Consider the following 27,153-nt stretch of genomic DNA (forward strand, 5'->3'; position numbering starts at 1 on the left):
CCCTGGAGGCACATGGCCGGAGAGTAACTCACAGAGAACAGAGTACATCAGGTGCATTCGCCGGCACACACAAGAGGACCTGTCACCCCTGGAGGCACATGGCGGGAGAGTAGCTCACAGAGAACAGAGTACATCAGGTGCATTCCCTGGCACACACAAGAGGACCTGTCACCCCTGGAGGCACATGGCAGGAGAGTAACTCACAGAGAACAGAGTACATCAGGTGCATTCCCCAGCACACTGAAGAGGACCTGTCACCCCTGGAGGCACATGGCGGGAGAGTAACTCACAGAGAACAGAGTACATCAGGTGCATTCCCTGGCACACACAAGAGGACCTGTCACCCCTGGAGGCACATGGCAGGAGAGTAACTCACAGAGAACAGAGTACATCAGGTGCATTCACTGACTGTCCTCAGAGGAGCTCACAATCTAATCCTACCATAGTCATAGTCTAATGTCCTAGCATATTATTATTATGTACTTATATAGCACTGAAATCTTCTGCAGCACTTTACAGAGTACATAGTTATGTCACTAAGAGGAGCTTACAATCTCCTGATGCCAGGCCATGGTGTGACACACTGAAAAAGGCATTAGCTGCATCTCCTGATGCCAGGCCATGGTGTGACACACTGAAGACATCAGCTGCATCTCCTGATGCCAGTCCACGGTGTGACACTCTGAGGACATCAGCTGCATCTCCTGATGCCAGGCCACGGTGTGACACACTGAGGAAGACATCAGCTGCATCTCCTGATGCCAGGCCACGGTGTGACACTCTGAGGAAGACATCAGCTGCATCTCCTGATGCCAGGCCACGGTGTGACCTGCTGAGGAAGACATCAGCTGCATCTCCTGATGCCAGGCTACGGTGTGACACACTGAGGAAGACATCAGCTGCATCTCCTGATGCCAGGCCACGGTGTGACACACTGAGGACATCAGCTGCATCTCCTGATGCCAGGCCACGGTGTGACACACTAAGGAAGACATCAGCTGCATCTCCTGATGCCAGGCCATGGTGTGACACACTGAGGAAGACATCAGCTGCATCTCCTGATGCCAGGCCACGGTGTGACACACTGAGGAAGACATCAGCTGCATCTCCTGATGCCAGGCTACGGTGTGACACACTGAGGAAGACATCAGCTGCATCTCCTGATGCCAGGCCATGGTGTGACACACTGAGGAAGACATCAGCTGCATCTCCTGATGCCAGGCCACGGTGTGACACTCTGAGGACATCAGCTGCATCTCCTGATGCCAGGCCACGGTGTGACACACTGAGGAAGACATCAGCTGCATCTCCTGATGCCAGGCCACGGTGTGACGCACTGAGGAAGACATCAGCTGCATCTCCTGATGCCAGGCCACGGTGTGACACACTGAGAAAAACATCAGCTGCATCTCCTGATGCCAGGCCATGGTGTGACACACTGAGGAAGACATCAGCTGCATCTCCTGATGCCAGGTCACGGTGTGACACACTGAAGACATCAGCTGCATCTCCTGATGCCAGGCCACGGTGTGACACTCTGAGGAAGACATCAGCAGCATCTCCTGATGCCAGGCCACGGTATGACACACTGAGGAAAACATCAGCTGCATCTCCTGATGCCAGGCCATGGTGTGACACGCTGAGGACATCAGCTGCATCTCCTGATGCCAGGTCACGGTGTGACACACTGAGGACATCAGCTGCATCTCCTGATGCCAGGCCACGGTGTGACACCCTGAGGACATCAGCTGCATCTCCTGATGCCAGGTCACGGTGTGACACACTGAGGACATCAGCTGCATCTCCTGATGCCAGGCCACGGTGTGACACTCTGAGGACATCAGCTGCATCTCCTGATGCCAGGCCACGGTGTGACACACTGAGGAAGACATCAGCTGCATCTCCTGATGCCAGGCCACGGTGTGACACACTGAGGAAGACATCAGCTGCATCTCCTGCTGCCAGGCCACGGTGTGACACACTGAGGATATCAGCTGCATCTCCTGATGCCAGGCCACGGTGTGACACACTGAGGAAGACATCAGCTGCATCTCCTGATGCCAGGCCACGGTGTGACACACTGAGGACATCAGCTGCATCTCCTGATGCCAGGCCACGGTGTGACACTCTGAGGACATCAGCTGCATCTCCTGATGCCAGGCCACTTTGTGACACTCTGAGGACATCAGCTGCATCTCCTGATGCCAGGCCACGGTGTGACACTCTGAGGACATCAGCTGCATCTCCTGATGCCAGGCCACGGTGTGACACACTGAGGAAGACATCAGCTGCATCTGCTGATGCCAGGCCACGTTGTGACACTCTGAGGACATCAGCTGCATCTCCTGATGCCAGGCCACGGTGTGACACACTGAGGAAAACATCAGCTGCATCTCCTGATGCCAGGCCATGGTGTGACACACTGAGGAAGACATCAGCTGCATCTCCTGATGCCAGGCCACGGTGTGACACACTGAGGATATCAGCTGCATCTCCTGATGCCAGGCCACGGTGTGACACACTGAGGACATCAGCTGCATCTCCTGATGCCAGGCCACGGTGTGACACTCTGAGGACATCAGCTGCATCTCCTGATGCCAGGCCACGGTGTGACACACTGAGGAAGACATCAGCTGCATCTCCTGATGCCAGGCCATGGTGTGACACACTGAGGACATCAGCTGCATCTCCTGATGCCAGGCCATGGTGTGACACACTGAGGAAGACATCAGCTGCATCTCCTGATGCCAGGCCACGGTGTGACACTCTGAGGACATCAGCTGCATCTCCTGATGCCAGGCCACGGTGTGACACAGTGAGGAAGACATCAGCTGCATCTCCTGATGCCAGGCCACGGTGTGACACTCTGAGGAAGACATCAGCTGCATCTCCTGATGCCAGGCCACGGTGTGACACACTGAGGAAGACATCAGCTGCATCTCCTGATGCCAGGTCACGGTGTGACACACTGAAGACATCAGCTGCATCTCCTGATGCCAGGCCACGGTGTGACACGCTGAGGACATCAGCTGCATCCCCTGATGCCAGGTCACGGTGTGACACACTGAGGACATCAGCTGCATCTCCTGATGCCAGGTCACGGTGTGACACACTGAGGACATCAGCTGCATCTCCTGATGCCAGGCCACGGTGTGACACTCTGAGGACATCAGTTGCATCTCCTGATGCCAGGCCACGGTGTGACACACTGAGGAAGACATCAGCTGCATCTCCTGATGCCAGGCCACGGTGTGACACACTGAGGAAGACATCAGCTGCATCTCCTGATGCCAGGCCACGGTGTGACACACTGAGGAAAACATCAGCTGCATCTCCTGATGCCAGGCCACGGTGTGACACACTGAGGATATCAGCTGCATCTCCTGATGCCAGGCCATGGTGTGACACACTGAGGAAGACATCAGCTGCATCTCCTGATGCCAGGCCACGGTGTGACACACTGAGGACATCAGCTGCATCTCCTGATGCCAGGCCACGGTGTGACACACTGAAGACATCAGCTGCATCTCCTGATGCCAGGCCACGGTGTGACACCCTGAGGATATCAGCTGCATCTCCTGATGCCAGGCCACGGTGTGACACACTGAGGAAGACATCAGCTGCATCTCCTGATGCCAGGCCACGGTGTGACACACTGAGGAAGACATCAGCTGCATCTCCTGATGCCAGGCCATGGTGTGACACACTGAGGAAGACATCAGCTGCATCTCCTGATGCCAGGCCACGGTGTGACACACTGAGGACATCAGCTGCATCTCCTGATGCCAGGCCACGGTGTGACACACTGAAGAAGACATCAGCTGCATCTCCTGATGCCAGGCCACGGTGTGACACCCTGAGGATATCAGCTGCATCTCCTGATGCCAGGCCACGGTGTGACACACTGAGGAAGACATCAGCTGCATCTCCTGATGCCAGGCCACGGTGTGACACACTGAGGAAGACATCAGCTGCATCTCCTGATGCCAGGCCACGGTGTGACACACTGAGGAAGACATCAGCTGCATCTCCTGATGCCAGGCCACGGTGTGACACACTGAGGATATCAGCTGCATCTCCTGATGCCAGGCCATGGTGTGACACACTGAGGAAGACATCAGCTGCATCTCCTGATGCCAGGCCACGGTGTGACACACTGAGGACATCAGCTGCATCTCCTGATGCCAGGCCACGGTGTGACACACTGAGGAAGACATCAGCTGCATCTCCTGATGCCAGGCCACAGTGTGACACACTGAGGAAGACATCAGCTGCATCTCCTGATGCCAGGCCACGGTGTGACACACTGAGGACATCAGCTGCATCTCCTGATGCCAGGCCACGGTGTGACACACTGAAGAAGACATCAGCTGCATCTCCTGATGCCAGGCCACGGTGTGAAACACTGAGGAAGACATCAGCTGCATCTCCTGATGCCAGGCCACGGTGTGACACGCTGAGGACATCAGCTGCATCTCCTGATGCCAGGCCACGGTGGGACACACTGAGGACATCAGCTGCATCTCCTGATGCCAGGCCTCGGTGTGACACACTGAGGACATCAGCTGCATCTCCTGATGCCAGGCCACGGTGTGACACTCTGAGGACATCAGCTGCATCTCCTGATGCCAGGCCATGGTGTGACACACTGAGGAAGACATCAGCAGCATCTCCTGATGCCAGGCCACGGTGTGAAACACTGAGGACATCAGCTGCATCTCCTGATGCCAGGCCACGGTGTGACACGCTGAGGAAGACATCAGCTTTATCTGCCACGCTACAAACAATGGCTGTGACAAGTGTCGAGCAATTAATTGCTGAAGATAATTACTGTTTTATTAGCAATTACAGCGTGTTTGGCAGCCTTCCCCTATGGAAGGAGATAATATACGCTCTGGTGTTACGTGGTGGGCTTTGCCTGCCTCGCTCCGCAGCTACAAGCAATTTAAAGTGCAATTACAATAATAAAGTCTAGTATAAATAACCATTTTACAGTTTAGTGGTATTACAATCTTGTAAAGCCTATTGCTGGCAGAAATAACAAATTACCTGTAGGAGTAAAAGGTGATGCTAATCATACCAGAAAGGCTTTAAAGAGGAACTGAAGTCAAAATAACAAATTAAATAAAATAAAAAAATAAAAAATTCTTATTTTTTTTTACAATATTCATTTATAGATTATTTAGTCAGTGTTTGCCCATTGTAAAATCTTTCCTCTACCTGATTTACATTCCTACATTTATCACAGGTGTCCACAGCTTTAGTCCTGTCAGGTGCAGCTCTGCGTAATGTTTGTTTCTGAGAGTTCTGAAGCCAGTGAAAATAATGCCTTGGAGAATTTCGCATAGTTAAACAGCCTAGGTTAAGGGGCGCAACTACTGGCAGGTGATCCATCCAATTTTTTCAACGTTTACAAAGTCTTTTTGTGAAATTGCAGCAATCATGTGTGTTAAATCGAATAATTTCTTTAAAACTACCGATCTACTGAAAAATTGGATCGGATTGGTTGAATTGGGTCAAAATTAAAAAAGACTACAACGTGTGTGACCACCTTAAGCCTCAGTGGGAGTTCACAGTTAACAATATAGGGACTGTAGAATTGTTCTTAACCTGAATCTGTCCATAATTCGAAACACTGTGCCATCTATGTCCCCTGTACCTCCTCTATGCCCCCACTGTGCCTACAATGTCCCCCTCTGTGTAACCTCTGTTCCCCCGTGCCTTTAGTGTCCCCCCTCTGCCCTCCTGTGTCCCTCTGTACCACCTTTGCTCCTTTGTTCCCCCTACCGCCACCCTTTGTGCCTACTTCTGTCCTAGTGATGATCGCAATGAGCTAATTTTGCCTACCTAGTGCGGCCGTGCTTGTTCACAGATGGGAGCGCAGGCGCAAACTTACAGAGGGTCCCAGAGCTGGATGACAGGTTTGCTTTAAAAACTCGCCACTTACTATATAGTATAGTGCATCCCAGTAAAATGTCATTATACCGAGTTTAGAAACCATTTTTCTTTGACCTTTTTAAAATCAATTTTCTCAGAAACTACAAGATCTTTTTGAAAAAAAAAATCTGACTTGATCCCAGGGCTGTGGATTTGGTACAAAAAAAAAATCACCTGAATCCGACTCCTCAGTTTCTGAAACCACTGACTCCGACTCCAGGTACCCAAAACTGCTACAACTCCTCGACTTCGATTCCAGAGGCCTGCTTGTTCCCATAGCGTCAAATTTCACATTTCCATTTGTCTCATAAGTCAGGGTCTACTTGTATAGCTACAAAATAGTTCTGATCCTGAAACCAGGATATCCAATGTAAAAGAGGGTATCCTGAATAATTCACTGCATTCTGGTCTCTTGACTTCTCTACTTCATTTCCAGGTTTCTTCTTGCCCAATCCAACTGTGAGGTCTTCAACGATTATCTCCATCCACTGGTCTCCACTTACCCTGATCCTCCAGCTTTCCACTCCGGTGAGTGGGTGTCAATCAAAGCCACCCTGTACCGTACGATTGAGGAACAGAAATGATGGGACCATGGCCACCTAAGATGAGGGCACTGCTGGGTCATCACAGTGGTGACAACAAGGAATGAAAGGAGAGGAGAAGCGGGAACCTTAAGGAGCGGGGCTGAGGAGCTGAGCATCATCTTTTCTCCCCATTTTTTTGATTGGTTGACTTATTAATATTGCAAAATTAACCACAGTGAATGAAGTCACAGAGAACTGAAGAGGGAAATAATGGAAGAATGTTCTATGGCTAGATGAGTCAAAAGCTCTTGACCAAGCACAGGCCATACAGGAGCCTCTAAGTGCAGAAGCATGGACATCTGGAGATGCCCTATACAGATTTGTATTCACACAAGGGGTTGCTAAGCTGCAACCATAGATGTATGTGGGAAAAAACTTGTCACCAACTCAGGTCTCCACACTTGCTGTTGAAGGGGAGATGGACATTACAGTACAACCCGACTGAATAGTCACTGTACAAAAAAATACACAATAGTAAAGGGTATGGAGGCACCTAGGAGGAGGTTAAAATAATTGTAAGGCTAAAAAGAGGGGTGAGCAGACACTTACCTCCTGTATGATAGAACTCAGGACTGAACTTCATCCCAATCAGTAGATGATACCCCCTTTCCCCACGAGAAATGTTTACCTTTTCTCAAATAGATCATCAGGGGGCTCTGTATGGCTGATATTGTGCTGAAACCCCTCCCACAGTGTGATGTCAGGACCATGGGCCTGACAGCTTCCTGTCTGTGAACTCTGTTGCATTAAGGGAAATAACAGCTGTTTCCAACTGCCAAGAAAGCAGAATCCCCCTTGGTGCATAGAACTCTCAGAAAACCTACATTTCGAACAGACCACCAGGCAGATCTAAAGATGTCACATACATTTCAGAGTGTAAATCAGAGAGAGGAAAGATTACACAATGGGAAAACACTGACTAAGTAATTTAGTCGTGAAAAATAAATAAATAAGCAATTCAATTTACTATGTTATTTTCGCCACAGTTTAGCAGGAGTTACCCAACTATACTGACAGAATATCTCCACAATCTGTTACCTGTGTACCAGTACTATAGGATATTCAGCGTTGCATTTTAGTAGGAGGGCTTTTTCGGTCTCCTTTAGCCCCTTTTACTTTCCTGGAGGTCATGATTCACCATGAGCTCTCTGGGCATTGTTATTTTACAAGTTAAATCAGGGGCAGTTCTTCCATGAAGCAGCATGAATTACGTGCTTCAATTGGAGGGTGGCAAGAGGGGCCTCCCCTCCCCAAATGTCCCTCCCAGCACTCCCTTGCTCCCCCTCAAAAGATGCGCGGCGCAGCTTCACTAACCTACTCCCAGCATTGGAATCTCCATCTGCCCATCCAGCACCCTGTATCCATGGCTACAGCAGTGCCTCATGTGACCTGTTACGTGCTGCTGGGTCACATGAGCCGCCGCTGTATTCAGAGAGGAAGCAGGACTTCATGTGTGGCTGGTGCGCCAGTGCAGCACATACATTGCATCCTGGGGATCAGATGCTGCGGGCCAGCAGGGAGGAGATGCTGTTTTGGAGGTAAGCGAAGTGCCAGGCGGCAAAAAGTCTAGAGCCGGCCTTGGATTAAATTAGGGGACAGTGAGGTAGGGACATCCCGCAGGCAGTGCAGTTTTATTTATAATTAGATGGACGTAACACCGTTAAGATAACAGGCTCTAGTCCCTCACAACCCCCTCCCCTCCCGCCCCTGCGACCGATGACGCATGTAAGCGCGCATGCGCACACGCCCAAGCACATGTGACCACGCCCCCCCCCCCAGCCACCTCCGTCCTCCTAGTGTCCCAATGGCTACACATGCGCAGTAGCTAAAACACACGGACACAGGGGCAGGAGGATGACGCATGGACAGGAGGATGACGCAGGGACAGAGGGGTTTTATCACATAGGATTTTGCTGTAGTTTGGCCAAAGTGCTGTGAAATAAAAAGGCGTTATTTCACCCAATCACTGCATTTAATGTTCGATTGGGAGGACTTCCTGGCCCTGTATAAGTGCAGAGCGGTGATGAGATGCAGCACACACCTGCCAGATGCCTCAGCATGGAGATTATTGCTTGTGACCTGCCGCCACCGCAAGAACTAATGAGAAAAAGGATTCATCTCTAGCCCAGAGACATCCTCACAGCCCTGATACATTTCTTAATTCAAGTGTCTTTTCCAATCAAATGGGCCATTGACTCGTCTTCCTGCAGGCTGCTGACTGCATACATTATTTACTAGAGATGCCCAATGGATAACGGCAAATTAGATGGTCTGAATTACTGCAGTAGCCACACGCGTAATGCTTATTTAGAGGTGCTCGGTTATTACTTAACATATATACTGCTGTTGCTGCTATACAAACCGCCCTCTTAGGAATTACTTCTCTGTTTCAACGTGCGAGGAGCTACCATTACTGTTTAAATGGTTGAATTCCATTTATTTGCAGCTATTGGGACAGGATGGAGCACTACAGATAAGCGACAATTTTCCTGCTTCCTGTGTGAGTCATTCGGTGCGCAAATCAGGAAGTAAAATTTTAGCATCCCTGTGCATCATATTTAACCCATTCGCGTTCCGTCGTTTTCACGTGAGAAATGTTCACCTCCCATTCATTAGCCTATAACTTTATCACTACTTATCACAATGAACTGATCTATATCTTGTTTTTTCCGCCACCAATTAGGCTTTCTTTGGGGGGTACATTTTGCTAAGAGCCACTTTACTGTAAATGCATTTTAACAGGAAGAATAAGAAAAAAACTGAAAAAATTCATTATTTCTCAGTTTTCAGCCATTATAGTTTTAATATAATACATGCCTCCATAATTAAAACTCACGTATTGTATTTGCCCATATGTCCCGGTTATTACACCGTTAAAATTATGTTCCTATCACAATGTATGGCGACAATATTTTATTTGGAAATAAAGGTGCATTTTTTCCATTTTGCATCTATCACTATTTACAAGTTTAAAATAAAAAAAATATAGAAATATTTCATCTTTACATTGATATTTAAAAAGTTTAGACCCTTAGGTAAATATTTACATGTTTTTTTTTTTATTGTAATGGTTTTTTTTTATAGTAAACATTTTATTTGGGTAGTTTTGGGAGGGTGGGATGTAAACTATAGGTTTATAATGTAAATGTGTGTTGCTTTTTCTTTTTTTTTTCTTTCAGGTGTGGTATTACTTTTTGGCCACAAGATGGCGACCATGAGTTTGTTTACATGACGTCACTCTAAGCGTAACACACGCTTAGAGTGACGCATCGGGAAGGAACAGCCAGAAAAAGCACAACTTCCGAGAGAAGCTGTAGCTTTTTCAGCGGGGTAGAGGAATCAGTGATCGGGCACCGTAGCCCGATACATTGATTCCGTGGCTACCGAATCCGCGGCCGGGAGTGCGCGTGCACGCGCGTGATCAGCCGCGGGAGCGCGCGGTAGCGCGCATGGTTCCTGGATGTATAAACTACGTCCAGGAACCAAAATAGGTTAAAGAGACTCTGAAGCCACCAGAAAATACAGTTTTATTTTACATTGTTGTTATGCATGAATGCCCCCTCTGAAAAGCTGCATCCTGAAATCTCAATTAATCCCCCCAAAACCACAGGGCAAAAATCCACGACTTTTCTGGTCGCAGATTTTGCTGCCGGGGAGGCAGAGCTTTGGGTTGTAGCTCTGCCTCCATGCGCATCAATCTGCGCTGATCACCGCCTCTCCCCCGCCCCTCTCAGTGAAAGAAGACTGAAAGGGGCGGGGAGGAGGCGGAGATTGGCACAGATTGACGCAGGAGAGGCAGGGCTACCGCTCAAAGCTCTGCCTCTATGCAGAAGCGATCCCCGAATCTTCCCCTGGAGGTTTTGGGGGTATTAACTGAGACTTCAGTCGCGGGGATGCAGCGTTTCAGAGGGGGCAATCATGCCTAACAACATTGTAAAATAAAAACTGCATTTTCTGGAGACTTCAGAGTCTCTTTATCTCATTAGCAGCATTAATAGTCATCAATCAATCAATCAATGTTTTTAAAAGCACACTGCTTTTTGACCTCAGTCGGCAGAATTTGTTGTGCTGTAAATTCTTGGAATGCTTTGATCTCTCTCTACTAGCAGAATAATATAGAAACTGAAAGCAGAAGTTCTCTGTTATTGTCTCACACTGCCCCCTAGTGACAAGTGGCCATAAATACACATTACAGCAGTACTAATTAGAAGCAGGGAAATGTAACAAATATGAAATAAAAAAAAATGTGCTAAAAGAAATTGGCCTGGAGCACTTGCAATCCTCTAAATAAACTGTCTGCTAAGGAATTAAACGACTACTATAGCAAGACTAAGGGCATTATGCTATCCCTATGGCCATCCATGTAAGACATGCAGAAATGTCTTAAAGGAAACCAGAACTCACATAAGTAAAAATATTGTATACATACCTGGGGCTTCCTCCAGCCCCATCTGCTCGGATTGCTCCCACGCCGCCGTCCTCCGCTGCCATAGCTTTGGTACCGGGTCCCGTCGCTGATGTCAGCCGGAGCCGGTCTACGCCGGAGAAGAGCGCTCTTCGAGTATCTCTCCAGCGGCTGCTGGGGAGATAGGTAGAGGACGCCCTTCTCTTACGTTAGACTGGCTCCGACTGACGGCAGCGACGGGACCCGGTACCGAAGGACGGCGGCGTCGGAGCGATACGAGCGGATGGGGCTGGAGGAAGCGCCAGGTATACTTTAACCACTGCAAGGGGACATAAATTCTCCATGGCCACAAAATCGACCATCTGATAGATCCTGCCCTGATCTATTCTGATCCAGAGAGGGATCTATAACTTACACACACACTGTACCTTGATTTCCAATAGATTACAGCATCAAATCTATAGAAAAGCTACCTAGCACCGCCATCTCTGCTTCTGGTCCTACCATGTAATGTGCCTTTGTCTTCCCCCCCCCCCCAATCCGGGTCCATGGTGGGTCTGCAAGCAGCTCGCCCATCTTCAGACTGATACGCCCACTTGATTTTTGTTTGCTGAGAGGAATATGGAGGCTGCCAAACTTACTTTCTTTTAAACAATACCAGTTGCCTGGCAGCCCTGCTGATCTTTCATGCATCTGTAGAGTCTGAATTCCACATCTGAAACAAGCATGCGGTTAATCCTGTTACACTTCAGTCAGAAACTTCTGATCTGCATGCTTGTTCTGGGCCTACGGCTAAAAGTATTAAAGAATCAGCAGCACAGCCAGGCAATTGGCATTGTTTAAAAGGAAATAAATATGGCAGCCTCTGTATCCGTCTCACTTTAGTTGTCCTTTAAAGTGGAGCTGAACTCTTGCACAGGGCAGAAGGTAAACATAGAGAAATGCACCCTGTATGTATTTACAGAGTTTAGCAAAGGCATGGGCAAACTTGGCCATCCAGCTGTTACAGAACTACAAGTCCCACAATGCATTGCAGGAGTCTGACAGCCACAGTCATGACTCATAATGGCAAATGCATTGTGGGATTTGTAGTTCCGTAACAGCTGGAGGGCCAAGTTTGCTCCTTGCCTGGTTTAGCCTGTCTAATTCCCCCTCATCTGTGACTAATCACAAGTTGTAATTTGATCTCTCAGTTGTGTCAGCTGGCTGCCTCCACAAAGCAGCTAATTTGTAAACACAGGATGTTAACCCTATGTCGGCTTCCGTAAAAGCAGGAAGTAGACACACTGTAGATGTATTGCAGTATTTGTATCAGCTGTAACAAAGAAATGTTTTTCTTTTTAAGGCTGTTATGCTGTTGCTTATCTTCTAGAGCAGAGAAGTTCTGAGGTCCGCTTTAAAGACTGGCTGCTATTGGTTGACAAGGGCTGGTAACTTTTGCCTGTTTAGCTCGCTCTAGAGAGAATGAGAGGTCTGCACACAATTACACACCCGAGGGAGCTCAGAATACAGCCCCGAGTGTGCATACAGCTCATCCCTGGAGAGCGTCCGCAGCCTAATATTAGCTCTGTCACCTGATAAACTGGCCTCTGGGTAATCACTGTGTGTTGACAGAGGGTTGGTGTCGGATCGATGACTGCCTGTAATGGACCATAGGCTCGCCTTGGACAGGGATGACGTTTAACCTCAAGGTCCCCGAAGAACTGTGTAGTCATCAGTCTGCAAATCCTCATCAAGCCGTCCCTTTCAATCAATGGCTACTGAAGGGTCCCCCCGAGCGCTGGTTTAGTGGCAGTCGATGCTATCGGACTAATTAAGGATTTGGCCGCTTTAAATCAAATAAGCTCTGCGGCTTTAGGAAGTTAATTGTGTCAGTGGCGGAATCCCGCAGGGAGCGAAGATCTGCTGGTGCGTTCTATGTAAATAGCGCCGCAAGGTTCCTTCAAGGACGGGTCCGGAGAAAACGTCCTCACCTGTAACACTGAGGTCCAGCGCTGGGAAGATGATGGAGGGTGAAAATGTTCATGTATTATCATCAGCGTGTAAAATCTATCTTTAATTATTGTCAATACTTCTGCGCTCAGGCCCCCTTCACACTGGTGCATTGTATAACCCTGTTTTGCCGCAGGGTAACGCTAAACCAATGCAAGTCTATGGTGCATTTCATACCTGCTGCGGTGCAATGCGCCGCAAGTCTCCAATTTGATGCACGGGCAACGTTAGGGGCCGGCGTGCTGACCGTAAGTCATTCAAAGAGAGTCTGAAGCCTTAAAAAATATCTACTTTCTGTTTCAAAATGTTTATGGATTTTGATTTTTCATAACAAAAAGGGGATAACATTCATATTAGGTCGCAGAACATTATATAACAAAGGTTTGACACATGAGCCAGAAACAAACATTATTCTGGAGTCCAGATAGGGAGCATCCGTTAGTCCTGCCAAGGCATCTCAATCAAAATCACTTAAAGTAAATGGGGATACATCACAGCGTGGTCATGAGTCAAACCAGAAATACAAAGTTGGGGCCAAGAGGCCAAAAGAAAATAAGGTCAGAAGAAACTAAAAGTAAAAGTAACAGAAGAAAACAGAAAGAGAGAAGGGGGGGGGGGGGGCAAGTGTGTCAAAAGGCAGAGCTACCGTAAGTTGTATTAGGTCATTTTAGTTTGCAAAGAACCATCCCTCAAGAGAGACCAACAAACAGGCGCCAAGGATGCCAAATTTTGACAAATATATCAACCTTATCTTCAAAAATAGCCGCTATTTTTTCTTGATTCATAAATGCTGTAACTCTGCTTTTCATCTCAACGAAAAAGACAAACTGTGTTCTCCAGGCTCGGGCAATGCTCTGCTTAGCTGCCACTAAAATAAAATGTGCCAATGCCCGCTGGTCTCTGTTTAGGGATTCTATTTTAAAGTGCAACAAGGCGGACCAAGGATCTTTAGGTATGTGGACCTTGAAGAGTAAAATAGCCTGAAGACCTTGGACCAATATCTAGAAAGTAGAGAACAAGACCAGAAGGTGTGTACCATACTCCCTGAGGAGCCACATCTCCTGAAACACAAACCAGAATTAGAGCTCGAGAGGTGTCCTAGCTTAGATGGCACCCATCTATTTTCACTTACAATTCCTCTAGAGTAGTATGGCCCTTGCTGAAACGCCGCTATCCCACAGCTGAATGATGCCTCTTTGCCCCCCAAATACCCGGGGCAAAATCTGGGGATCGCTTCCTGTTAGAGGCAGAGCTTTCCGCCATAGCTCTGCCTCTGCTGTGTCAATCTGCTCTGACCGCCGCCTCTCCCCGCCCCTCTCAGTCTTCCTTCACTAAGAGGGGCGGGGAGAGGCGGAGATCCGCATGCAGATTGACGCACATGGAGGCAGAGCTACAGCTCTAAGCCCTGCCTCCCCAGGCAGCAAAATTCACGACCAAGAAAATTGTGGATTTATGCCTCGGGGATTTTGGGGGAAAGAGGCATCATTCAGCCGCTGGATCGCGGCTTTCAGCTAGTGCCAAACTTCTCAACAGGAATTGTAAGTAAAAATAGATATTTTGTAAGGCTTGAGAGTCTCTTTAAAGGTGGCCACACACCATACAATTTCTTAAATATCTGTTCAATTTAAGAATTGCAATCAATTTTTCTGACTGTAACAGTCCAAAATAATGACCAATGTACCACACACGTATGTTAAATTTTTCCCCAGTTGATAAAAATGATTGGAAACTCTGACAAAATTGCTAGGTTGTGTTTATTAATAAATTGACAATCTAACACACACCATACAATCTTCAAAAAGATTGAAGAAAAATATCTAGCATTGCGGATCAATAAAAATCGAAGAAAACGGGAACCTGAATGAAAAAAAGCTTTTGATTTTTTCGGGAGATCCGATCGTTTTTATCGAATTACTGTAAAGTTGGATCATTTTATTGTATCGTGTGTGGCCTCCTTAAGTCTATGGTGATGCAGCTTTTTAAAACTGTTTGCATACTTTTTCAATAAACTTCCGCACAATTCTAATTTCGGCCACAGGAAGTGAGCGCTAGAGAGCCTTACGTCCTGCTTGGCTTGCAGCCAGAAGGGAGATTACCGTGCATCACCGTGGAAATCTCAGAAGGCTATTTTTAGCATTGCAGAGTTTTTGGAGTACCGTTCCTATGTTTGAGATTGAGCCTGAATTTGTGTACTGGAGCTGGGGGCTGACTCTCAGTGGAAGTACCAGTTTGAGCTTGCCCTTCATCGAGAGTACCGAAGTTTTGGGGATGACCTTTAGTTGGAGTACCTAAGTTTAGGACTGACCCTCAGTTGGGAGTTGGGGTACCAGAGGTTGGGACTGATGCTTGGTGGGGCTACCACACTTTGACCCTTGATGGTAATATCAGGGTTTGAGTTTGACCCTTGATAGGGATACCAGAATTTGGGCTTGACCTTTGATGGTGATACCAGACTTTGGAACTGACCCTTGATGGAACTAACAGAGTTTGACTCTTGATGGGGCTGACCCTTCATACAGATACCCGAGCTTAGGGTTGATGCTTGATGGTGTTGCTTGAGTTTAGGACTGGCTCTTGATGGGGATACCAGAGTTTGGGGCTGACCCTTGACGGTAGAAGTGGACCTGTGAAACTGAGTTTGGGACTTACCCTCAGCTTGAGTACTGGAGTTTGAGACTGGCCCTCAATTACTATACTGGAGCTTGGTGATGCCTCTTAGTGGAAGTACCAGAGTTTGGGACTGCCTTTTATTGGGGATACCAGAGTTTGGGACCAATCCTGAATGAGGGTATTAGTGCTTGGCACTGAATCAGTGGAAGTACCAACGCATGGGACTGGCCCTTAATGGGGATGCTTGAGTTTTGGACTAACCCTTGAAGGGGGTACTTGAGTTTGGGACTGATCTTTGATTAGAGTACCTGAGATTGGGACAGACCCTCCATTTTGGTACTGTTGCTAGATGGGGTTGCTAGACTGTTGCTAGATGAGATTACTGGAGTTTGGGTTTGACACTTGATAGGAATGCCAGAATCTTGGACTGGCCCTTGATGGAAATACCAGAGTTTGGGATTCACTCTTAGGGCTTGATTCACAAAGCGGTGCTAACTGTTAGCACGCCTGTGAAAACCCCCTTAGCACGTCTAAACTAGGTTTTTGTGCACAAAACTTTATGCGCATAAAACTAGAGCGTAGGGCGCTCCACGCGAAGTGCCCATTAAAGCCTATGGGACTTAGCGCGCGCATAGAACTTTGCGCGAAAAACTTAGCGCGCGATCTGATTTAGAAATCCGGTGCTAACCTACTTAGCACCCTGGTTAGCACGTCTAAAGACTTTAGTCGTGCTAAGTAGGTTAGCACCGCTTTGTGAATCAAGCCCTTAATGTGCTTCCTTGGGGGGGGGGGGGGGGGGGGGGGGAAGATAAGAACCACAGATTACGAAAACAAAGTTACAGATCCAAGTACAAACATAGATAAAACAAGGTAGCAGCCCCAAACGCCTGCTGACCTAGGCCTCGTACTCTCCTGCCTTTCCTCCAATCCACTCCTCTTCACAGACAGGCTATAATTGCTTCTCCCACGGTCCAGAAACACAGAAGAGGATGAATTTCTCCGCCGCATCTCAAATCAAACAGCAGATGTAGAAAAAAAAAATGTCCTCATTATGTATTTATTCCTGAATTTTGCCTAGAACTCTTTTTTTTCAAGTATCGCTTTATTTTGCCTCCTCACGGTCCTGCTTGGAAAATAATTGATGGAGAGAAGTGCGGGTTCTGCATTTCTTGGCAGATTCGGCCGAATTAGGGAGCGTGTTATCTGAGCATCCCCCTGGGGCGATCGCACGTAATCACCCGCCGCTGCGGACCGTCCTGCCTCCCCGCATCTCTGATTGCTTTCTCTCTGATAAGAGGAGAGAATGGTGGCAAATATCCACTCTAATATATTCCACAACTCATTTACTCCTAGCAACCATATAATGGGGGGCGGGGGGACTGAGCGCTCGCTGTCTGTATGTCGAGGAGGCGAAGAGACAGCTGTTTTAATGAGAAGGTGAGATATGCCTATTCTAGGCTGAGGCGCATTTCATTCTGAAGGAAAATAGATGGCTGCAGTCAGTTTATTTAGCTCTTCTTTAGCAGGGCACCTCCAGTCGCAGGAATTGGATTGCACAGCTTTCGGCATGGACAGGCTAGAAACCAATAGCTCGTTATTAAATGTCATTGTTTTAATTAGTGCAAGATGGGAGGAGGAGCCACGATGGCGATACAATAGCATGCCTCCCAACTTTTGAGATGAGAAAGAGGGACACTTAGGCCACACCCCTGATCACGCCTCCATCACACCCCCAGTCACACATACCATAAAGATTTCATAAGAAAAATATGTTGCTTTATAATACAAACCACACTGGTCCTTTCTATCCTGGTTCATTTTCCTTCATATTAACATTTTAAAATTAGTAACATATCAATTTAAAAGATGGGAATACAGTTTAGAGTCAACCAAGCACATCTTTTAGTAAAGAAATATATATACTTACATAGAAAGAGGGACAAAGTCCTGAAAGAGGGACAAATGAGGAGGAAAGAGGGACAGAGGGACAGGGCTCCCAAAGAGGGACTGTCCCTCCAAAAGAGGGACAGTTGGGAGCTATGCAGTATGTAGTGAGCAGTGGAGGTAAGTAATAGGAACTTACCTGGTGATGGGAGGGTAAGATTTGCATTGTTAGACACCAATAAAAATACAACGTGTTTTACAGAACCTACCTGCTTCCTCGGGTCAATACGAGAATAGTGTCTGAGCTATGTAGCGGTTTGGCGCTCTGAAATAGAGATACATAAACCCAGCTTAGTGCTAATGTTCCCTCCCTACTGCCACAGCTTACTGTCCCTCCTACATCAAACATCCACTCTAGACAGCAGGCTTACATCACTGTGTAAATACTTTAAAGGGAAAGGGAGGGAGAATTCAATTACTTTTTGGTCATAGTGTCCTTATCTTATCCGAAAGAGGAAGTTTTATCTGCATTCTGAGATAAGCTTGTTACTGTAACAAAAAAAATAAATCTCACAATCCCACTGGTACTGCACAGTTCCTGCAGTTACGTACAGGCACCAAGATAAAAGGAAAAAAATAAAAAAATGGGGTACATGTAAGGACCTATTTTAGAAAAAAAAAAGGATATACTATTTTTTGGGGCAATTTTTATTTTTATTTTTGGATGTTACAACCCAAATGGTGTACTTGAAGATGGAGGATTGTGTGGGGTCTCTTCTCATTGCAGCTCTTTCCAGATTTGCAGAGAGACACCTAGGCTGAGGCCTATCGGAGAGTGTCTGGCTCTAGCCGCTAGGAAACACCATGTGGCAGCGTTGGTAACTTTACGTGTGACATTAGACACGGAGTGCGGTTAGCAGCAGAAAACAGCGACAAGTCGCGGGCGTGCCTGTGCAGAGTGCTAGCAAGTGCCCAGCCAGTAAGGATAACCACACCAGAACTAACTCCTTCTGGACGCGGCAGAGAGAGTGAACTCATCTTGGTTGCTGCCTCTGGTCACAGTGCTCCACGCTCCTCTACATCCTTCCGATACTTCCTCAATCTGGTTGTGAATAACATTTTTGCCTGTTCTTCCATACCAGCCAGTACACAGGAGCAAGTCAAGGAGGTGGAGTCACTTCTCCCATGTGAACAGGGCTGAGGAGTCGGAGCAATTTTGGGTACATGGAGTCAGAGGTTTCATAGAAGATTTTTGTACCGACTCCACAGCCCTGCGTGTGAAGGTCATATTTTTACAAATGTGGCCTATTTCACTTGTGCAGCTGGTTGGGGAGAAGGGGGGGAACGACAGCTGCGCATTAGATCTTGGAGACGGGCAAAACATTTTATCTACCTGACTGCAAGTGCTCGTTCTATCCTTCCTCCCAGAATCCTCTCTGGTCTGGTCCCCCTTGGCAGAGAGTGAGCGTTGTGTAATTACTGTGTATTAAACTCATGCATCATCCTGTTCTGTGTGTCTCTGGCAGGTCACGGCGCTGGTTATTAGCCCATACATTACCCTGGGTTTGTATCTATGTCTGTGAGGATTGACGCATGGATATCCCGCAGTCAGCTCTGCCTCACAAATTGATCTATATGATGTATTTACGCGGCGGATAATTCTGTGGAAATGATCCGTCTTGCCCTGTTCGGGATAGATGGCTTCTGATTGTGCGTCTCAGAGGGAGGCAGGAAAATTACACATTACTCTAAATGTCCTAAAGGGCCGTCCCTAGACCAGCGTTCAGGCACTGTTATGTTTTCTGTTTATTTTACAATCATTACATTTTTACGTTGTTATACATTATATTTATATACTCATTGTCCACTTTATTAGGTATTTCCTATTTGTACCGGGATGAACCTCCTTTTGCCTTCCCAACTATATTAAAGGAAACATCAGGCTTTCAAAAACAAAAAAACAGATCTACTTACCGTATTTTGCGGAATATAAGACGCCCCGGCATATAAGACGCACCTAGATTTAGAAGGCAAAAATCAGGAAAAAAAAAAAAACTAAACCTAGGTGCGTCTATGTTGCAGGGGTGTCTTATGGACCTTTAAACCCCCCAAAACTGTCTCTATCTAAGCTGAACTGCTCATCTACACTAAATCCTGCTACACTACACTTCACTTACCCCTGCTGCCCCCACCAACTACACTACACTACACTACACGAACTAACCCCTGCAGCCAACCCAAACTACACTACACTTCACTAAGTAACCCCTGTAGAAACCCAAACTACACTACACTACTACACTACACTTCACTAACTAACCCCTGCAGCCAACCCAAACTACACTACACTACACTAACTAAATCCTGCACCCAACACAAACTACACTACACTTTGCCCCTGCAGCATCTCACCTGATCCTGCTGCCGCGATCCTGTCCTCCTCCGCCTGACTGACGACTTCCAAGGGTCATCTGAGGGTCCCAACTGTGGTCATCTGAGAGTCCCAGCCATCCCATCCAGAATCCCGGCTCTTCAGTGTCCCAGTCGCCAGATCGTCTTCACTGCAGACAGCAGCCATGCGGTAATCACTCGCTGCTGCCTCGCCGACATCCTCCATGGTAACGGCGTCCTCTTCCTAGTTACGGTGCCCCCTTCTGTGTGATGAGCAGCGCATGTGCGCCTGACGTCATGCGTGACCCCGGCGCACGTGCGCCTGAAGTCATGCGTGCGCCGCTCGACACACAGAAGGGGGCACCGTAACTAGGAAGAGGACGCCGTTACCATGGAGGATGTCGGCGAGGCAGCAGCGCGTGATTACCGCATGGCTGCTGTCTGCAGTGAAGACGATCTGGCGACGGGACACTGAAGAGCCGGGATTCTGGATGGGATGGCTGGGACCCTCAGATGACCACAGCTGGGACCCTCGGATGACCCTTGGATGGCGGCAGTCAGACGGAGGAGGACAGGATCGCGGCTGCAGGAACCGGTAAGTATGTTTTGGGGCCCAAATACCGTACCTTTAGAATATAAGACGCACCCACTTTTTCCCCCTAGTTTTGGGGAAGAAAAAGTGCGTCTTATATTCCGAAAAATACGGTACTTGGGGGCTTCCTGCTGCCCCTAGCAGCCTATGTGTCCCTTGCCACAGTTCCGCTCCGAGCCGGTGTCCCCTCCGTAGCAGCCTGTGCGCTGCACAGCGCAACCGCAAGCGTCGGGGCCGTGCGCCGCTCCCGCAGACACAGAAGTGCCCGACCTTGCCAGGTCACCGGCTGCTATGGATGGGACCAAGGGACAAAGGCTTAGAGCAGAGCTGCGGCTAGGGACACATTGGGCTTGATTCACTAACCGGCGCTAAGTGTTAGGGCCAGATTCAAAAGCCACATAGTGTGCCTTATTAGAGTTAAGGGGCCTTATCGGTGCCTTATCAAACTTAAGGGGCCTTGTCAGAGTTAAGGGCCTTGTCAGAGTTAAGGGGCCTTATCAGAGTAGCAGAGCGAGCACTACGAACATATGCCTGCTAATTGGCAATGACGAGAGCTCCACCCGTCCTACTCTCCCCTATTGTGTGTATATCTGTCTGCACGGAGCTTAGACTTACAATGTTAGCAGTGATTGATGTACTTAGTGCTGGTGCAGCGCATCTAAGCTGCCAAATACTTAAAGGTACATACACACGTCGGATTTGCACAAACGACCGGTCGTTCGGACGTCAAATGGGGCGTGTGTACAGTCTGTCGTTCAGCTGATAAGAGCGATCTGCTTGGCGGATCGCTCAAGTCCACTCTTATCAGCTGAACGACAGACTGTACATACGCCCGATTTGATGTCCAAACGACAGGTTGTTTGCGCAAATCTGACGTGTGTACGGACCTTAAAGGCTCGTACACATGCCTGACTCCAGCCAACGACGGGTCCATCGGCACCTCCCGCCGGGTGGGTTTTCAGCAGACAGTACAGCGTGTGTACAATCTGTCGGCGGAATGATAAGGCTGTTTCTGAACGATCCGCTGGTTTTTGGCTTCCAAACCTAGGTGTGACTTATAGTCTGAAAAATACGGTATTTTTACATTTTAAAATGTTTCACAATAGAGGTTGACAAAAAATCTAAAGCAAAAAATACACTTCAGTTTTCATACATTCCTTTGTAGAGGAAAGGTTCTGGATACCATACAGCCTTCCCAGTCCTCGCTTCATCCCTGGTTGTTTCTATTTGACCTACTGGCTGCAAAGGCTGCTGAGGGATGCCATCTTTGAAATTCCTCCGACAGATCTTTTTCTACCTCCTGTAACCTCTAAGCACCTATTTTGACAAGCGCCAGATAAGCCAAGAGATAACTCTCAAGAGCCAAAGCTAGGAGTAGATGTCTCTGACCTGACCTTTTCCAAAGGAGAAAAGGCGATAACTGACGTCAGGCAGTTTAACTTTACATTTAACTTAAAGGGAACCTGAATTGAATAAAATTTTTTAAAATGAACACATGATGTACCTGCTAATAATTATTACATACTTACCTCGCTGTCAGTTCCTCTCAGAAGCTCACCATTTTCTTACGATTCCTACCATTTCTGACAAGATTTTGTCAGAACTGAACTATATTAGTTGCTGTCAATTATATATCAGTTGCTCTGTTATAACTGAAAGGACAACTGATGTGCAAGGTAAAGTCCATGTTTCCCTATAGCTCAAGTGGACAATATTACAGTTTAACAGTGTGCTGACCAGGAAGCTGTTGCGGGGTCATCGCCATTTTTAAAATGAAGGACAGAGAATTCCATTGATCACGGTGGACAGATGGGACACAGGAAAAGAGAAAGAGATTGAGGAGTAGACTACACGGGAGGTAAGTATGACGTGCGTGTGTTTATTTTGACTTTTCATTTTCAGTACAGGTTTGCTTTAAGATTAGTGTGTGCATCAGAATTTCAGAAACGAACGATTACAGTTCATGAAAATAATACAAGTTATTGGATCTCAGTCTGGCCACACAGAAATAAATCCTGTCTTGCTCCTGTAACCGGAGACATGCGTTCTCTGCTGCACTGCGCACTATCTCCCATGTCCTTCACCGCACGCCGGGAATATCGGATGATGCCCTGAAAGGAGAGAGATCCGGCCGGCCAGACGCTGAGCCTCCAATCTCGGAAGAAGTTAAAACTCCGACAACTGTTCCCCGATCGATGCTCATGCATAATGCAGCCGTTGTCAGAAGCACTTTTTAATTTGTATGAATCATTGATGCCCTGTTTACAGGCATCGGTGCAGAGCGCCGGGAGGACCAGATTAGTATGCCGCACCTTCCGCTGCCCCTGCGGGATGGCAAGGGTTAAGCCGCGCAATTTATCATATTCAGCATCCTCGTTATGATCTAATTGCTGGCTGGAACAGCTCCATTCACGTGTCTCAGGTTAACCGGCCAAGCGTCTCAGTTTAGAGGTCAGGCGCTCTAACTGTGAAATAATGACACACGCCGAGATCTTGGCTGGTTTCCCAGAATCCTCTGCTCTGACCTCTAAAGGCAGCAGAGTAAAGGTAGCAGGATGCGGGATGAATGGCGGAGAGGGAACGGTATAGGGAAGTCTCTTTTGACTGTTATAGGCAAGATTGGACGACAATTGGATGTCTGTAGGCATCCTGAACCTATTGCCGGCCCAGCAGTCACTGCTGATGAGGAAGGGTAAATGTTCTGACCAATCAGAGGACCTTTGTTTGATTCATGTTGCTTCCTCTTGTCTAAAATGTATTGATGCTTAACCCATTAGCAGCTTCAAAACAATATTTTTTGTTTGAAAGCTGCTGGGTTATTCTAAACCATTGCCGGCAAATCTCGTTTGGCTGGCTAGAGCAGGGAGGGCGGCAGGGAGCATATATTGTCACCTGTTCAGGACAGCTTCTTTTCTTCCTCCACTGGCGGCTCTGATTCACTCCCTGCAGGTATTCTGGGTCCTGATCACATGACATGGCATGATCCAGGACTTCGTGTCAGCGTTACACTGAGGGTGGTAGCTGCTGCTTAGGGAAGGGGGTGGAACACTGGACAAGGCAGCTGCTGATCTATATATAGTTCAGTGTACCACTTACCTATAGATCAGCAGCTGCCTTTTTAAGTGTGCCACCCCTCCCCTGAGCAGCAGCTACCACCTTCAATGTACACTCCTCCCCTGAGCAGCAGCTACCACCTTCAGTGTACCGCCCCTCCCCTGAGCAGCAGCTACCACCTTCATTGTACCACTCCTCCCCTGAGCAGCAGCTACCACCTCCCATGTACTTCCCCTCCAATGAACAGCAGCTACCACCTTCAGTGTACCACCCCTCCCTTGAGCAGCAGCTACAACCTTCAGTGTACCACCCCTCCCCTGAGCAGCAGCTACCACCTTCAGTGTACCACTCCTGCCCTGAGGAGCAGCTACCACGTTCATTGTACCGCTCCTCCCCTGAGCAGCAGCTACCACCTCCCATGTACCGCCCCTCCAATGAACAGCAGCTACCACCTCCCATGTACCGCCCCTCCAATGAGCAGCAGCTACCACCTTCAGTGTACCACTCCTCCCCTGAGCAGCAGCTACCACCTTCAGTGTACGACCCCTCCCCCAGCCAGCAGCTACCACCTTCAGTGTACGACCCCTCCCCCAGCCAGCAGCTACCACCTTCAGTGTATGACCCCTCCCCCAGCCAGCAGCTACCACCTTCAGTGTACCACTCCTCCCCTGAGCAGCAGCTACCACCTTCAGTGTACCACTCCTCCCCTGAGCAGCAGCTACCACCTTCAGTGTACGACCCCTCCCCCAGCCAGCAGCTACCACCTTCAGTGTACGACCCCTCCCCCAGCCAGCAGCTACCACCTTCAGTGTACCACTCCTCCCGAGCAGCAGCTACCACCTCCCATGTACCACCCCTAAAATGAACAGCAGCTACCACCTTCAGTGTACCACCCCTCCCCTGAGCAGCAGCTACCACCTTCAGTGTACCACCCCTCCCCTGAGCAGCAGCTACCACCTTCAGTGTACCAGCCCTCCCCTGAGCAGCAGCTACCACCTTCAGTGTACCACCCCTCCCCTGAGCAGCACCTCCTTTTTATATATTAAGCCACATTCTAGGGCAGCAGTTCCGTCCCCTCCTTTTGGGCAATAGTCCCTTCTTCTCACATTTCTTAGCCTTTTCTTTCACATCCAGTGCCCTCTTGTGCAGCGATCTGGTCTCTGCAGACATTTTACCCTGGTAGCTTTCAGTAAACTATAATACATTTTGTAAGGTAACACCAGGATTTGGTATTTCAGTTCATCTTTGAATGCTGAGTTTTCTTGTTTTTATATGCTTTCAAAGGTTTCTGAAAACAGTATTTATGCTACCGTAAACATTCACATTTTATTACAGTCTGGCATGACATATAATTAAAAATCTGCCATCCCTAGAAAATTATATTTGTCAGAACTATGGAGCATTTAACTTCTGAGGCTTATGAGCAGACGGAGAGCTTTGCCGAAATGTGGGATTTTTGTGACTTTAGCTTCGAGTGCCCTTTGGGCTACAACTATGATCTTGAAAGGCTTTGGGAAGACATTATGGAATATATAAAATTAACTCTTTCGCCTGAGTTATCTCCCAGGGAATCATTTTCATCTTATCTAAGACCATAGGCTTACACCCCCCTAGGGACAGGCTAGTTTTTACAATTCAGGTCACTGCAGCTTCAAGGCCTCGCTGCAGGGCCGTACAACTCAGCACACAAGTGATCCCCCCCCTTTTCTGCCCACCAACAGAGATTTCTGTTGGAGGGCTCTCATCGCTGCTGCTATGTTTAATTTTTAATAAAACTACCTATTTTTTTATTTATTTTTTTCCCCGCTCTCCCTCCCCCCCAATCACAGCAATCGGCTGTCATAGGTATCAGCCTATAAGAGCCGATCGCTCTTGTGCCTTCCCATTCTTTTGCTGTACAATGTAAATAGACGGTCTAACAGTCTCCTAGCAGCGATCGCCGCTGGGAGTCTGATAACGGAGCAGAGCCATTCAAGTGGAGATCTCTTGCAAAACAGGCCCACAGGACTTTACGCCAATTGCCGTTAGAGGGTCCTTGGGGAGCCGCCGCGTTCACGCCAATTGGCTTTTCAGCATTTTACTAACTTTTCAGCATTTTACTAACTTTTCAGCATTTTACAATTGAAAAAGTATCCAAAAGTTGGTGAAAACATACTATCAATCTTATTCTGAGTGTTTGCTTGCTTTCTGGTGGGTTAAAGAGAAGCCGAGGTGGGTTCTAAGAACGCTATTTGCACACAGAGGCTGGGTCTGCATATAATGCCCAGCCTCTGTTGCTAATTGCTATACAGTCCCCCCCACATGCTCCCCCTGCGCTCTGCTTGCCCCCCATAAGTCATACGCCGAGTTGTCGACATGCAGCGTGTGGCCAGCCGGCTGTTTACTTTTGGAAGTGTCACTCTCGCCACTCCCCCGCCTCCTCCATAGCACCGGTCCCCACCCTCGTCCCTTCCCTCCAATCAGTGTGGAGGATAGGGACGCGGGTGGAGAGCGGCGCTATAGAGGAGGCGGGGGAGCGGCAGAGACTGACACTTCCAAAAGTAAACAGCTGGCTGGCCACACGCTGCGTGTTGACAAATCGGCGTATGATTTATGGGGGGCAAGCAGAGTGCAGGGGGAGCATGTGAGGGGAACTGTATAGCAACAGAGGCTGGGCATTATATGCAGACCCAGCCTCTGTGTGCAAATAGCGTTCTTAGAACCCACCTCGGCTTCTCTTTAACCACTTAAGGACCAGGGGATTTTGCACTGATCGGTGCTGCGTGGGCTCTACAGCCCGCAGCACCGATCAGGAATGTGGCAGGGCGATCAGACTTCTCCCCTTTTTTCCCCACTAGGGGGATGTCCTGCAGGGGGGTCTGATCGCCGCCGGCTACTATTGATTTGCGGGGGGGGGGGCTCCTCAAAGCCCCCCTCCGCAGCGTTTTCCGGGCTCCCCTGCTTTCCCTCCCTCTCCCTTTACCTCGGAGCGGCGCAGGACGGAGTTCCGTCCTGCGCCTGATAGGATAGGCTTCTGCCTATCAGATGCCGGCGATCCCCGGCCAATCAGAGGCCGGGGATCGCCGATCTACGTCACGGCGCTGCTGCGCAGCAGCGCCGTGTGATGTAAACAGCGGGGATTCCTTCCCCGCCTGTTTACATTATGCGTGCGAGCCGCGATCGGCGGCTCGCACACTGTTCACGGAGGCAGTCTCCGTGAACTGGCATGGAAAGGCCGCTCGATCGAGCGGCCGTTTCCATGCTATACCACTAACGACCCGCCGACGCCTATCGGCGTTAGGCGGTCGTTAAGTGGTTAAAAGGCAGTTTATGACAAGTTGTGAAAATATCACCTAGGTGAAAACGCAAGAGAAAAAGGGAATTGCCTATGAGCCTATGTGTAGTATTTTTTTTATTATTAATTACATTCCGCATCTTGGGATTGGGAGTTAGAGTTTTATATGGTTTGTTGTTGCAGACCGTCTTATTGCTATTCTATTAGGTCATTTTCTTTTCGTTAATAAGGTTGTGTTACTGAGCTCAAATGTATCCTTCTTCCCCAGAATTCTGCGGTTGTAGCCAGTTATTTGATACACTACTATAGGCTTGAGAATTATTACGATATACAGTATGACATGTTCAATTATTTAGGAGTGATGTATGTTCAGTAATGTATTTTCACTGAGAATAATACTGTTGGTCTTTGCTTTATACTATTTTTAGTG

At 48.2% G+C, this 27,153-nt stretch overlaps 2 protein-coding genes across 8 annotated transcripts in view; one reads left to right on the top strand and one right to left on the bottom strand.

Annotated features, from left to right (window-relative positions):
• Positions 1 to 27,153, bottom strand: part of LOC137547348 (galactosylgalactosylxylosylprotein 3-beta-glucuronosyltransferase 1-like) — a 359,516-nt gene that overhangs the window by 146,568 nt on the left and 185,795 nt on the right. For 4 of the 7 annotated variants that reach the window (XM_068270853.1, XM_068270855.1, XM_068270857.1 and 1 more), the window contains one exon: positions 17,682 to 17,737. The exons of the other annotated variants lie outside the window; for them this stretch is intronic. The gene's annotated coding sequence lies outside the window, so the exon portion shown is untranslated. The remainder of the gene's footprint in view (positions 1 to 17,681; positions 17,738 to 27,153) is intronic. 7 annotated transcript variants of the gene reach the window in all.
• Positions 23,673 to 24,314, top strand: LOC137545286 (uncharacterized). The gene has a single exon (XM_068266399.1). The coding sequence runs from the start codon at positions 23,673 to 23,675 to the stop codon at positions 24,312 to 24,314; it is 642 nt and encodes a 213-aa protein (XP_068122500.1).

The sequence above is a fragment of the Hyperolius riggenbachi genome, chromosome 2 (assembly GCF_040937935.1).
Source record: "Hyperolius riggenbachi isolate aHypRig1 chromosome 2, aHypRig1.pri, whole genome shotgun sequence".
In the NCBI taxonomy this organism is placed as follows: Eukaryota; Metazoa; Chordata; class Amphibia; order Anura; family Hyperoliidae; genus Hyperolius; species Hyperolius riggenbachi.